We start from the raw sequence: 14,964 nt of genomic DNA on the forward strand, positions 1-14,964 counted from the left end.
TGACATAAATTTGTGTGGGAGTCCAGATGTTGAATTGTGAACACAGGTTGTTTCTCCCTTATGTCCTATGTGAATGTAGGTCATCATAGCATTTTATTTTCAGTGGTTTTTCCTTACTTACTTCTAAAGATTCTTATTGGAGTTCAGCTTACTCCTTGAACTGATGTGTCTTCTAATAAATTCTTGTTAGGATTTAGAGGAAAATGAGGACACTTCTATCCATTTTTGTATTGTTCCATATCCATCTTTAATTTTTCAAAAAGTTGATAAGACTTAGTTGCATTTATCTCCAGGTGTTGCTTTTGAATTCAGTCACCTGCTTTGTTTGGTTTTGTTTTGATTTGGGGGAATATCCACATTGTGCAAGATTCTGAACTAGCCAGTATGGGAGCTACAGTGCCATTATTTAGGGCCTCAGAAAACAACATTCTCTGTGTTGGGTGACTGGCTCACTGGCTGTATTTATCTCCTTTACTGATTTCTTTTCATCTTTCTGACTCCTAAATTTGGGCTGCCTTGGATCCAGTTATCAGACCTTGTCTTTCTATAATAAACTTCTAAGAGAACTTTTGTAGTCTTAAGACTTTATATAACATCGATATGTCCAAGAATCCCAAATGTATCTCTCCAGCCCTGTCCTTTGTCCTGAACTTCAGACTCAAACCTAATTACCAGTTGGGTGTCTTTCAGGCATTTCAAAATTACCCAAAACCAGACACTTGATTTCTTCTGAAACTTAGTCCCTCTACAGTTTTTCCACTTTCAATAAATGGAAACTATTCTACCATTGCTCATGACAGAAACTTTGCAGTCATTTTTGATCTTTCTCTCTCAAACCACCTGTCAAATATATATCCACAGATTTTGTTGGCTGTTCTTCAAAATTATTTTAAGAAGACAACCACCTCTTACCCACTCTTCCTACCATCCTATTCTAAGCCACTATTATTCTTTCTAGGATTATTATAGTAGACTCCAACTTCTCTCCCTGTCCTATCCTGCGGTATGTTCCCTCCACCTAGCAGCCAAAAATAAGCTCTACTCTCTCCTGCCCAATGCTCTCTGGATTCCTATATCACTTAGAATAATAGCTGAAATCCTCACCATGGCCTAAATGGTACTACACAATCTGTTTTCCCATTCCTCACCTCCTTCAGCTAGCCCACTTGCTTATTCCTTTTCTACACACACGTCAACACACACTTTCACTTTAGGGCCTTTGCCATTTCCTTTGCCAGGAATCCTCTTTTTCATGATTTCTAAATGGTGTACACCCTTACTCCTCAAATGTAACCTGACAAGGGAGACATTCCCTGATCTCCTCCCCAACCCTAGTTTAAAAAAACAGTAAAACCCTAATCTTAGTCACTTTTTTTTTTATATTTTTACATCATTTTTCATTTTTGTACAATGTATGCATTTTCATCTTGATTATATTCCCCCATACAATTCCCCCCCACACTTATTTTGACCCTAATCCTTCTTTCCCTCCTTCCCCCCCCCCCATGTGTCTGGTTTATAGTTGCTTGTTGATTTTGATTTTTACTTTATTATAATTAGTCTTTCTCCTGGTCCCTTATTTAGGTCTTCTAAATTCCTGCTATGAGTGAGACCATCCAGTATTTTTCTTTTTCTTTCTGGCTTATTTCGCTAAGCATGATCCCTTCCAGTTCCATGTTGCTGCAAATTGCATGAGTTTATCTTTTTTGATTGCTGAGTAATAATATTCCATTGTGTGTATGTACCACATCTTCTTGATCCAGTCATCTATTTTTGGGCATTTGGGCTGTTTCCATAGCTTAGCTATTGTAAACAGTGCTGCTATAAACATAGGGGTGCAGGTGCCCTTTTGAATAAATGATTCTGTGTCCTTTGGGTAAATACCTAGGAGTGGAATTGCTGGATCATATGGAAGCTCCATCTTTCGCAGGTTGCGGAATCTCCACACAGCTTTCCATAGTGGTTGGACCAGTTTGCACTCCTTGGTCACTTTTTCCTCCTTAACCTTTATTCTTTTTCCATTGTACTTCCACTGCTTGACCTATTTGTTTGTCTATCTTCCCCTGTTAGAAATGAGAGCAGGGACTTTGTTCCTGCTGTTCTTTGCTTCATCCATAATGCCCAGCATAGTGCTGGCAATTAGAAGCATACATTAATTATTTGCTAAATCTATTCACTAAGTCATATACGTTTCATAATCTGTGGTAGAAGTTGGAGATACAACAATGAACAAAAAGAGCCTTGACCCTGCCTTTCAATAAAGTAGGCCAAGACAGAGAACCTATAGTGAGAGTGCTCAATATAGGGAGGTAATTAGAGTTTACAGTATAGTTCAATAAAACATACACTAGTGAAATTAATATCAATATTGAAGAGAAATGATGATTTATAACAATAATATGTGAAACTACACTAAGAGTACTTAATGCCAGTGGATGAATTCAACCCATAAACTATAGCATAGAGAATCTGATAGCTGGAATGTTAATGTATTCTCTCACTGAATTCCACATTCAACATTCACAATAACCTGAAATAAACTTATTTCAAACCATTCATGTTTATACTCTGTCTATTCTGGAAAGAATGCAGGGATTAAATTGAGATAGACAGAGGTTTGAATCCTGTGTCTGCCACTCATGAACTCTTATTACCTTGAGTTTCTTAATACTTTAATATCCCTGATTTTGTTTCTATTATATGTAAAATGTGGTTTATGATGCTTGCATCATAGGGAAGTTAAAATAATTCTTTAGACCCTTAGCAATAGTGAATTCCCCCAGTTTTATTTCCTTTTGCCCTTTTCCTGACTATCCCATTTATTTATTAAGTCCTAAATATTTGAGTATCTACTATGTGCTAAGTATTGTACTGGTTACTGTGTACACATTATTCATCTAGAACATACTGGTCCAAATGAAAAAGAAAATATGGATAGCAAGTGTTCACTTTCTAGCCTCAAAAAAATTGATGCCAATCTACCAGCTTTGCCATCCATAAGTGTATACATTGTGTGCGCAATTTTAGGACTGGGACTATTCCCAGAAGGTTTGTGCTAGTCTCAAAAAATATGGAACACTCAAGGATTCAGCTCTAAAAATATCTCATAAAAATGCTTCCTCCATGCACTCATTTGGAAGAGGTAATTACCGTGGCAACAACAAACTAATTTGAAGTGTTAGCTGTTAATTAAAACAATGCAGAGGTGTATAGTTGTCTTTTGGTGTAACCAGAGCCTCCATTCAAACTTCATTAATCACTTTACAGTTAATGTGTTGAGGAAGGTCAAGGCAATTGAGATGCAGTATCCATTGAAAGTAAACAAATTCCTTTTCTCCAGGTAGAATGCCATTTGCAAAGTTAAGGAACACTCGACTCATACCTGACATTGCCTTTGTCATCCACTTCTCCTTGATGATTAAATGTTAAATTGGTACTGACATTGCACTGTAAACCAAACCACACAGCATCTTTATTGCTTGAAATTGAACCCAAACTTCCACGGATGAATTAGTGTGTGTCATAATTAAAACATTAATCCTCCTCTTTTAATCCACTTGGAAATAGGAGACCTTTCTTTTGGAAAAGAGATCAACTTTCCTGACAAGCTAATTAAGTTGCCAGACTGTCCAGTGTGGTATATATTGTATATTAGGTGATCTGCTCATCATTTTCTTATTGCTACTGTTGTTCTCCAAAGTCCAGGTGTTGCTTGTTGTCCAAAGCAGTAATACTATTGTTTTTATAACTTTTGATTTCTTGTGGTATGTATTCAACTATATATATTTTAGTCCTTGGTTAGTGATTCTGCCATGTAATAGTTAAAAAGTTGAAGTTGAAAGACTGTGTGGTATGCAAAGGGGGAAATAATATAACTAAATCTTATAATTACTTGTATTTACATGAAATAGTTACTAAATACCTTCAAATCACATTTTGTACTAGCTTAATCCAACAACTTCTCTGCCATTAAGAAAGATGCAAAGTAACTCTTTATATATATGAGTTTATTACATAAATTCAGATAAATCTTGAATCAGGTCGTCACCTCAAATACAGTTTCTTACTGTAAAAGTCTGATGTTAACATAGATAGTAAAGTAAGTGGTAATTTGTTCTAAAACCAGTAAAATAAAGATGTTCCACTTATAAAATATGTATCATGTTATATAAAATACAAAAAATTTTAGTAATTTAAGTTTTATAAATTTAATATTTATATTTATTAGGTAGGTTGATATTTAGAGAAAGTTAATAGATACTTCTATAGAACCCTTTGGTAAAGTACACAATTGTCAATTATTATAATTTTCACTTTCCTTTAAATGAGATAGGCCTATGGTCTCTACAATAATTGATGAAAGACTGAGTTTATCTTCCATAATTGACTTGACCTTTGTCCACTCAAATAGAAAAACAGAACAAATTTCTTACAACATATTTATGGCTCTGTACAGTTCTCAGCACAGAGCTGTTAGTGACTCAGTGATTGTCACACTCAGTGACAGTCTATTGTGAGGGATCTGGATCCAGAACACCTGGGCTTGAGGTATGGCTCTGCCATGTATTAAATTTGTGCCATTGAGCAGATTGCTTAACTTCTCTGTGCTTCAGAGTTATCTAAAAGGAAGATAATAATTCTAGCATTCCCTCACAGCATTTTATTAAGGTTATGTATAGTGAATCATTGTGTAAACCATTAGAAATGTAAAGTACTAATGTTAGTAGTGTCCTTTGAAAGTCTCATATATCCCTTTGCTGCAGCTATGTTCAGGTTTACATTTATGTCCTTCACCGTTTTGTAGATTATTTAGTGAACCCAAATGATTTTTTTTTTTCTTCTTCCCATAGAGCATATCATGTCCCAAGTGGCAAGATATTAGCTGTAAAGGTAAGTGCTGAAAATTTCATGAAATTGATTAGTTCTTGAGGCTTACCACTTTCTTTCCCCCCATTAGCTTGGGCCACCGATATTGTCAAAGAGGAACTGAAATGATTTAAGGTTTGGATGGTAGGTGGTGGAAACTATGGCCCTGTTGTGAATTTAGACCCCTTAAGGTAGTTTATCTGTGGATTTGAATTGTCAGTTCTAAGCTCCTTGCATTATGATTCTGTTCACCATTGTTACTGTCTCTTCTTTCTGTGTTCCTTGCTAAGTGGTGTCACTATCTTCCTGTGTTGCAACTCAGAACCTCAATATTTATTCACTCTTTTTGTCCCTTTATCTGCCACCATGTAAGTCATATTCTGTCAGAAGTTTTCCCAGAAATGTGTCCATTTGTCTCATCCTCATTGCCTTGGCCTTGTATCAGGCTCACATACCTCCTACCTGAACTTTCAGAGTAACTTGCTCACTGTACCTTCAATCTTTTTCTTCTCTGAAGTACCTTTTACTCAGCCACTAGGGCTGAGAATCTGAGTCCCAGATCTGTCCATGGCACTGTCCCCTTGTCTCCACTTTCCCAAAAAGTGTACTGTATAAAGCCTACGATGTCTGCCTACTTCTGACCCTTAGTGCATCCTGATATACATCAGGAATGTGCCTACCAATAGTGTTAAGCTACACAACTCAGATGTTTTAGGCAATTACCTACCTAAGATAGTCCTCATGATTTCCATCCTTTTCGTAAGTCATATTGCATCTCTGCCATACTCCACGATCCTGCCTTGACACTTTGGATCTAATCTCTGCCACTGGCAATTGCTGCTTGATTTTCCCATTATTTTATCTTAGATTTTCCTAATGGACACTTTTGAATTGCCTTTCTCACTGAGCCATGCACTGCCTGCAGTCCAACCTCCACAGAACCCTGCTTCAGCATTGGGCCGTTAGCTCACAAACTGGCCCTTGAACCCGTGGCTTAACATTTCATCAGCATGTTCTAGTACAAACATCTTGATGTGCTTGGGAGACAGGTGTTTCCAGTTAAGCACATCAAATACATGGTCGGGGTGCCCACAGTGATATGAGGAGCTTCCATCTGCAGCTTTTGCACCTCAGTATGGACATTGGTTCCCCAGTACAAGCATGTCAAGAGGCACCCATGTAATCTCCTAGTGTCGTGACCACGTTGTGTATCTACTGAGCCAGCTAGTGGGTGCCAGCACAAAGGCCTGGGTGGCCTTTAGATCTAATTCAACCTGCTGCAGAATTGATAGGACAAAACTGGCCATTTTTCTCACTTCCAGGTTGGGCTTGAGCAATCATGTCATAATCCCATAATCATATCATAAGAATGGCTCATTCCTGAATGGCAGAGGGCTTCTCAAAACTATAGGTGCCGGTGCCACAGAGAAGGAACACTGAGTTATCAGAGTTGTCAACAATCTCATTCCAGTTATTCTCAGTGACACCATCAGGTTCCATCTTATCAGGGCCATTGTCTATGGATCGGGAGTCCTGACTCACAGTCGGGACCATATCATTTTCATATCTAAGAAAACTGTTGCTTAATCCAAGATCACTAAGAATCACTCAAATGTCTTCTTCTGAGAGCTTTTATTTTTAGTTCTCATACTTAGAAATGAAGTCTTCTAGCAGCTATTTCTGATAAGACGTATAAGCAAAAGTATGCATTTTAAAAAAGAACTATTAGAGAATTTCAATTGATATAGACAGTAGATTACAAATACACTATTCACAGTATCCAAGGTATACAAAGAATTTGTCCAATCTTAAACAAAAATTAATTAATTAATCAAAAAAAAATCCAGTTTAAAAATGGGCAGAAGAGGTCCTCCCCAGCGGCATAGTGGGTTGAGCACAGCGCTGTCAAGCTGTCCAAGGCTGTGCAGTGCGGGATCGATTCCTGGCCAGGGAGATATCCACATGGAGCGGCAGACCTCTCCTGTCTCTCCCGCTGCTCCCCTAAGCAGTGTTTTCACTTGTCTGCCTGTTCTGCTCCCCTCTCTGTCTGTGGTAAATTTTCTTACCCTCCTGCACCTCTGGCCTGTACCCCAGTTCTTGTATAAATAAATTTTAAAAAATGGGCAGAATATCTAAATAGTTGCATTTTGAAAGAGGTTATATAGATGACCAACAGGAAAAAATGTTCCTCATATTTTTAATAAAGGATATACAAATCAAAACCACAGTGTGATATCATCTCATACCTGTGAGAATGTTTTATGTCTAAAAGATTCCTAACAACAAATTTTGGCAAGGATATGAAGAGAAAAGACCCGTATGTCTTGTTATGGGAATGTAAACTGGTCTAGCCATTCTGGAAAGCTCGAGGTGGAAATAATATAAGATCCAGGGATCCCAGTTCTGGGTATTAGAAGACTACAAAACCATCAATTCAAAAATTTATGTGCTCCATAGTGTTTATTGTGTCATTATTTACAATAGCTGAGATAAGGAAGCAACCTAAGAGCCTGTAGATGGTTGGATAAAGAAGATGTGTTATGGAGTGCTATTCAGCTATAGGGGAAGATAAAATTTTGCCTTTTGCAGCAAAATAGAAGGAACTTGAAGAGATTATATGAAGTAGAAGTTAGCCAGAAAGATAAAGACAAATATCGAGTGACTCACATAATATGAGGCAACCAAGTAGATGTATTGACAAAGCAAAATAAAAGTAAACTAGTGGACACTGGTAAACAGAGATTAGGTAAAGAGAGTGGAGGTTGGGGGAAGGGAGTGTGAGGGATAGTAGTAGGTGTTTTGGTTTTGCTTTTTTTGTTTGTTATCTTCAAAAATCTAGAAACAAACAAGTACCATCCGTAGTAAGGCAAAAGGAAACAAGGGGCTGGAGAGACTTGGAGCAAGTCGGGCCTCCCCTGGTGGTGCAGGTGGTTAAGCGCTGTGCTGTGAAGCTGTCCACAGCCTCTGCAGCGCCCAGTTCGATCCTGGCCAGCCGGTGAGGGTCCCACATGGCGCAGCAGACCTTTCCTGTCTCGCCCACTGCTCCCCTCAGCAGTATATTTCATCAGTCTGCCTGTCCTGCTCCCTGCTCTGTCTCTGGTGAATCCTCTCACCCTTCCACGCATCTGGCCTGTACCCCGGTTCTTGTATAAATAAATAAATAAATCTTAAAAATAAATATATATATATATATATTTGTCTCTGATTTTTACCCCTTCCCAACAATTCCTAAACTGGAGCCTCCGCCTGCCCTTAGAAATGGACCTGACCTTTCCAAGTGGTGGCCACTAGTTGTCCTGAATTTGCAAGTCAGCTCATTTCAGATGAACCCAGTGAACATATCCATGCTTTTAATACATCATTATGAATCAAGGTCTAGATGATTCCATTAGCTTCAGAATTTCTCAGGAGAATGAACCAAGTTCACTATCTAAACACTTTTCACTTTCCTCTGGATATTTCCTACCATGACATTTTCTTGTAGCAATTTGGTTTTGTGATATCTATTGGTGGGTTGTTTGTATTGATGAACTATGAAAAATCTGTTAAGTGCTTTTTTTTTTTAAAAAGATTTATTTATTTATGCATACAAGAGCTGGGGTACAGGCCAGAGGTGTGAGGGGTGAGAGGATTCACCGGAGACAGAGTGGGGAACAGAACAGGCAGATTGACCAAAGTACACTGCTGAGGGGAGCAGCGGGCGAGACAGGAGAGGTCTGCCACGCCATGTGGGTTGCTTCCTGGCTGGCCGGGGATCAAACCCATGCTGCAGAGGCTGCGGTAAGCTTCATAGTGCGGTGCTTAACCCCTTGCGCCACCAGGGAGGCCCTGTTAAGTGCTTTTTGAAAGAGTCACTCATTTCTTCATTATACCTAATGCTAAGACTAAATCAGAGTGGCAATTTTTTTATTTTGATTTTGAGAAGCACTAGATAAGAAACAAACAAACCTATGCTATCCAGTAAACCTGGACTTCATGGTTAATGTGGTTAGGGCTTATTGTGGTTCTTGGATCTCTGTATTTTGCTTTCATCAAATTTGGGGAAATTATAGCCATTATTTCCTCACATACCCCACTCCCATTTGGAAACTTAAATTATATATGTATTAGGTCACTTTATAATGTCCCACAGCAGAATGACTTTCTGTCGTTTATTAAAGTAATCCTTCCCCCCACCCCCCGCCATTTAATTTTTGGATAATTTCTATCCAGATGTTTAAAAATCACTAATCTTTTCATTTGCTTTATTCAATTTACTGTTAATCTTGTGCAGTGTATTTTTATTTCAGATATTGTACTTTCTACCCCTAGATTTATACATGGATCTTTTTGCATTTTCTTTGTCTCCACATGCTTAAACTTTTTTCCATCTTCTTGAATGTATGGAGTACAGATAAGACAACTCGATTAATATTTCTCTGTTAATTCTATCGTATTTGTCATTTCTGACTGCTTTTTCTCATTTGGGTTATATTTTCTTTTTTAAAAATCATAATTTTTTCTATTAGCTACAAGTCATGTGTCATAGGTACTAGCTAAATATCTTTGCATTCCTTTAATTATTCTTGAGCTTTCTTCTGAGATGTTGCTTAGTGACTTGAAACAATATAAATCTTTCAAAACTTGCTTTTAAGTTTTATTAAAAAGAACCAGCCCAGTGCTTAGTGTAGAACTAATTTTCCCACTCAACCAAGGCAATAGTCTTCTGAATACTCTACTGGTAGGTATCCTGGCAGTTACAGGACTTCTCACCCTGACTGGAGGGAACACAGATTCTTTCTGCTTAGTGTGAGGCCTAGAGATTGTTTCCTCTGGTCTTTTCTGGTGGTTCTTTCCCATCGTCCATGTGCTGATCATTACTCAACTGAAAACCTTATGATCCCCTACACAGATATCTATAATTCTCCTTTAGGTCCTCTGCCAGGGAAATCTATCTGCCTTGGCCTCCTCTGACTCCCAGTTCTGTCTCCTGAACTTAGGTAGATGGCTGAGTTCCAAGTGGGTTCCCCTCTCTGCTTTGGGACCTGGAAACTCTAGTCAGTAAACTGAAAAATCATAGGACTCATTTGTTTTTCAGCATAGGGAATACAGTCTTATTTTGATGAAGATCCAATATCTGGAAGACTGTTGCTATTTCTGTTTTGCTTGTTTCCTTATTGTCTCTTCCTTTCTTGTAACCACTATAATCCAGATGCTTGTTTTTGTCTCTTGCTAAACATGTTAACAGGCTCTTAAACTATTTCTCCAAATCAGAAACTACTGTTTGCTGATCATTTATACTGTGCTAAGCAATTAATTGCTTAAGTAACCTTTTTCAGTTATTTTATTGAATCCCATTTTATAGACACAGAAGCTGAGTTCCAGAGAAACTAAAGAACTATCCCAGGGTCCCCAAATTACTAAGAAATGGAGCTGGGATTTCAAACCTGGGCAAGTCTTGCCCCAAGTCAATGCTATTAGTCTCTGATATCGCTGCTTACTGCTCTCGGAATTGACTTCCTCATACATAATGCTTCTGTTCACATTTCCTCCTTTCTAAGAATTTTTCAAAGGATCCACATTACTTCCCAAATAAATTAAAGCTATGGAATTGAAATCAAGATCTTCCACAATATTGTGTCAGCTTACTTTTGTAGCATTACCTTATATGTCTGAATCCTGTGCTCCTTTTAATTTGAACTCATTGCATTATCTGAACCTAGATACTTCTCACTTCAACAGTTTGAGTCACATATTTCTCAAGCCTTCACCTGTGTCTCTATCGAAAACCTTCACACCCTTTAAAGGTCAGCTCCAAAACCTGCTCCTCCATTGAACTTATTTGGATAAATCTTACCATGTGTGATATTTCTACCACTCACTTTCTTCTTTGAACCTTTCTAGAATTCTCTGCTTCTTATGGGTGTTATCACATAATTCCCTGTATTTTCTGTTTGTATACGTGTACATTATACTGAAATCTCTTTGTATGTAGGGGACAGATTGTGTTTATTTTCTTGTCTTACTCATTAATTCATGCAGAACCCAGTAAATAGGGCCTTGTACAGATCACTGCACGTAATGACTAATGTTCAACACATAATTTGTTAAGTGACTGTCTGAATAAATAATTTTTGTTCATTCATTCATTCACCTTGTGAAGTAACATCTTGCTGGCAGGTTCAGCTCACATACAAAATATCTCATAGTGTTTTTTGTATGGACCATTTCCCTCACCCAGAACATTTCTTAACCTTTTTTATATTAAAGGGTGAAATGAAAGGTTAAGAGTTAGAAGTGCATTTGATCTTTTCCTGACCCTTTTGTGACTTTTGTGTGACTTCAAGCATGTCACTTGAACCTCTCAGTGACCTCAGCTGTGAAACGGGCTGCTTGGTGTCACAGAGGGATTGTGAAGAGCAGCAAATCACAGTCCTTGTCTAAATATAATCACCTGCAGGGCTCTGAGGCCTGCATAGAACCATGAGGGAAATTTAATTTCCCAATTCAAGTGGTCAGTTGGACCTATACTTTGAATGTCTGTGGGAGCAGTTAGAGGAGAGCCCTTAAAAATCTGCTACTTTTTCTCTTCCTACTAAAAATATTCCTGATTTTTAAGCTTCTAAGTGTTCTTGTTTTTTAAATTAAAAAAAAAATGCATATTGTAGTATTTCTCTTCTCAGATTTCAGAGGTGGGAAACTATCACTTAGCCTATTTTTAAAAGCAAGTTGAATTTTGAATTAAGGCACCTTAAGTTTTTATTTTATACAACTTATTTAGAAAAATTTCTGCCACAGAGAGTATTTTGAAAAATGATGATAAACACATTTTAAAGATCACTATGTGATAATGATTATATGTAACTCATGAAATGTATTTCTAACCAGTCTTTTGGGGGGCTGAATGTGTATAGGTAAGCAAAGCAGTGCAAACAAGTAGAGCAGAAAACAGCTAAAAATATCATTAGCCATCTTGTAAATAGATTCTTTTTGTACCATTAATGTGTTCTATAAAATATTTCAAGGAGTAAAGCATGATAGAGTTCCCGATACTAATTTTTTTCTTCTTGGGAACATCCCATCTAACAGGAAATTTCTTGTATATAGCATGTGCTGAATATAATTCTTTGACTGCTTGGGTTTCTGCTGTTTTTAAAGTAGCATTTAAATGGACCATTTGATTAATCATTTGTATACTGACTGTAATCCTCCCAAATTTCCTTTCTGAGTTGTACATACTGTAAAAGACAATTATGTCGCCACAGATTAAATAAGCGAATTAAAACAGAATAGCTGCTTAATTTGACCTGTGATTTTGCTCTCCTTCCCTTTAGTGGAGCGTGTGCCACTCCAGCAAATAAATGAAGTCATCCATGACAGCTTGTGATGAATTGCCGTATTTATACTGTATATTTTAATAGCCTCACACTAATTTAAATTGAGCACAGAGTAAATTATAATTCAGTCACTTGACTGCTTATATTTAACTTGACAACTCATCCTTATTTGTCCTGGAGGTGTAGTGGAGGGCAGTAGAAATGCACTCAGGTATTTTAGTCGCTTACTTAACCCTTTATCTATGAAATGCTTCATGTTCAGATTCTCTCCGGTTTGAAAAATTTAACTCTTTTTAAGGAGAAAATAATAATAAAAATAATTATGAAAACTCAGGAAGTCCACACTTTTCTTATACCTCAAAAAGAAAATTAGTATTTGTCATACTTTTTTCCAGTGCCTTCAGTAAGGAACTAGACTTCTTTGTTTTTAACAGTTTTAAAGCTCACTCACAGGAATGCCCAGGGGAAAGAGAATTAACCTTCCACCTAGAGTGCAAAGTCTCCCAGAAAATAGAAGAACATTTCAGTAGAGTTACTTTAAGGTAGATTTTACTTTCTGTCTCAAGTTCCCAGAAATTGACTTTATTCACTTTTCTCCATTATGAACTCTCCACTGTCCTGGGCTACAGCAAATACCAAGGATAATCAAACCCTATTAGAGTACAGTGAATTGGCTCCACAAATACAGTATTATTTGCTACATGTAAGTCAGCGTGGCACTTTTATTTATTTTGGTGTTTGTCTTGGTTTTAAATTCAGTTGTAGAAATCAAGCCAGCCTTTTCCTTTCTGTCATGAGTGGCTTCTTAATTGGAGGACTGTTGTTGTAAGGAGCACTTCCGTTAAATCTCACATTACTTAATGCACACTACTTTGAGTAAGGCCCTGAGCTGAGGGCTGAGTGTGGGGGGAGGGGCAAGAGAAAGATGCACAGGACTCAGTTCTCACCCTAACAATCTGGGTCACAACCTGTTATGTACTCTCTAGGTTTCTGTTTTTAGGAGATGAGGCATGACTTCTAAAGGTAGAATGTGACAAGGAGAAAGATTAAGGGGTAGAGCTAGAGGTAAATCCTGATGGAGGGCTTTGGGCTGGCTTTGTGGAAGTAGTAGTTTCTAAGAAATACAAAGGTATATTTCTTAATCTCCAGGTGCTCTGATTCCATTATCCTGGTGTAAGGTATGTGCATTAGGATCTGTTTAAAGTGCCCTTATAAAAACTGGACAGCCAACTGCAAAAGACTGAAACTAGACCACTATCTCTCACCATACACACCAAAAAATTAACTTAAAATATATCAAAGACTTGGATTAAGGCCTGAAATCATAAAATACATAGAAGAAAACATAGGCAGAATACTCCAGAACACTGACTTTAGGACTGTCTTTGGGGATTCAACTCCAATGGCAAGGGAAATAAAACAAAAAAAAAAAAAAAAAAAAAAAGAGACTATATCAAACTAAAAAGTTTCTGTGCAGTGAAAGAAATGATCATTGGGCCTCCCTGATGGTGCAGGCAGTTAGTATTTCTTGGAAACTCTCTAAGTGAGTTCTAACCCACAGTAAGGTTGAGTGCCACATATTTAAGGTTTCAAAAATGCCATTTATTCAGCATTTGGTCTAACTACTAAGATATGCAGCTCCAGGCCCCCAATCTAGGCTGTCAGCAGCCTCTGCAGCACTGGTTCCATCCCGGCTGGCGAGGGTCCCACATGGCGCAGAAGACCTCTCCTGTCTCCTCTGCTGCTCCCCTCAGCAGTGTATTTCTCCAGTCTGCCTGTTCTGTTCCCCGCTCTGTCTCTGGTGAATCCTCTTACCCTCCCATGCATCTAGCCTGTACCCCAGTTCTTGTATAAATAAATAAATAAATCTTAAAAAAAAAAAGAAACTATCATTAAAATGAAGTGATGCCCTACTGAATGTAAGAAGATATTTACACATACCAGACAAGGGACCAAAAGCCAAGATCTACAAAGAATTCATACAACTCAATAACAAAATACATAACCCAATTTAAAAATGGACAGAAGAGCTAAATAGACACTTTCCAAAGTAGACATATAGATGGCCACCAGGCACATGAAAAAATGCTCATCATTACCTGTCATCAGGGAAATGCAAATCAAAACCACAGTGAGATACCACTGCACACCCCTGAGAATAGAACATATCAAAAAGACAAGAAACAACAAATGTTATTGAGGATGTGGAGAAAACAGAACCCTCTTACACTGTTGGTGGGAATGTAGACTGGTCCACCTCTTATGGACAACAGAATGAAGGCTTCTCAAAATATTAAAAATAGATCTACTATAGGAGCCAGCAATTCCACTCCTAGATTTCAACCAGAAAAATGCAAAAATATTAATTTGAAGGGATATATACACTCCTATGTTCATTGTAATACTATTTATAATGACCAAGTTATAGAAACAACCAAGATGCCCAATAGCAAAGTAATAGATTAAGAAGATAGGGCCTCCCCGGTGGCACAGCGGTTGAATGCTGGGCTGCGAGGCTGCCCACAGCCTCTGCAGCGCCGGTTCGATCCCCGGCCGCCGGTGAGGGTACCACATGGCACCCAGACCTCTCCTGCCGTGCCCAATGCTCCCCTCAGCAGTGTATAAAAAAAAAAAAGATTAAGATATATATATATATAAATACATTTATATAATGATCATTCAAATGTGAGGCCAGTGTTGTGGATCACTGCTTTAGGGTAAACAATAACTTCATTGCTTTTAGCAGAGAGTTTTTTAGGATCAAAGATTCTCTTCTTGACAT

General features: G+C 37.9%; 1 protein-coding gene and 1 pseudogene across 5 annotated transcripts in view; one reads left to right on the forward strand and one right to left on the reverse strand.

Moving 5' to 3' along the window:
- The window catches only part of MAP2K5 (mitogen-activated protein kinase kinase 5), a 243,722-nt gene that overhangs the window by 71,319 nt on the left and 157,439 nt on the right, over positions 1–14,964 (forward strand). For all 5 annotated transcript variants that reach the window (XM_037502787.1, XM_037502788.1, XM_037502789.1 and 2 more), the window contains exon 9: positions 4,851–4,890. In XM_037502787.1, coding sequence (XP_037358684.1) covers positions 4,851–4,890 — 40 coding nt within the window. The remainder of the gene's footprint in view (positions 1–4,850; positions 4,891–14,964) is intronic.
- On the reverse strand, positions 5,829–6,420 carry LOC119239505 (eukaryotic initiation factor 4A-I-like; annotated as a pseudogene).

The sequence above is a fragment of the Talpa occidentalis genome, unplaced genomic scaffold (assembly GCF_014898055.3).
Source record: "Talpa occidentalis isolate TD23 unplaced genomic scaffold, MPIMG_talOcc4v2.1 talOcc4.11, whole genome shotgun sequence".
In the NCBI taxonomy this organism is placed as follows: domain Eukaryota; kingdom Metazoa; phylum Chordata; class Mammalia; order Eulipotyphla; family Talpidae; genus Talpa; species Talpa occidentalis.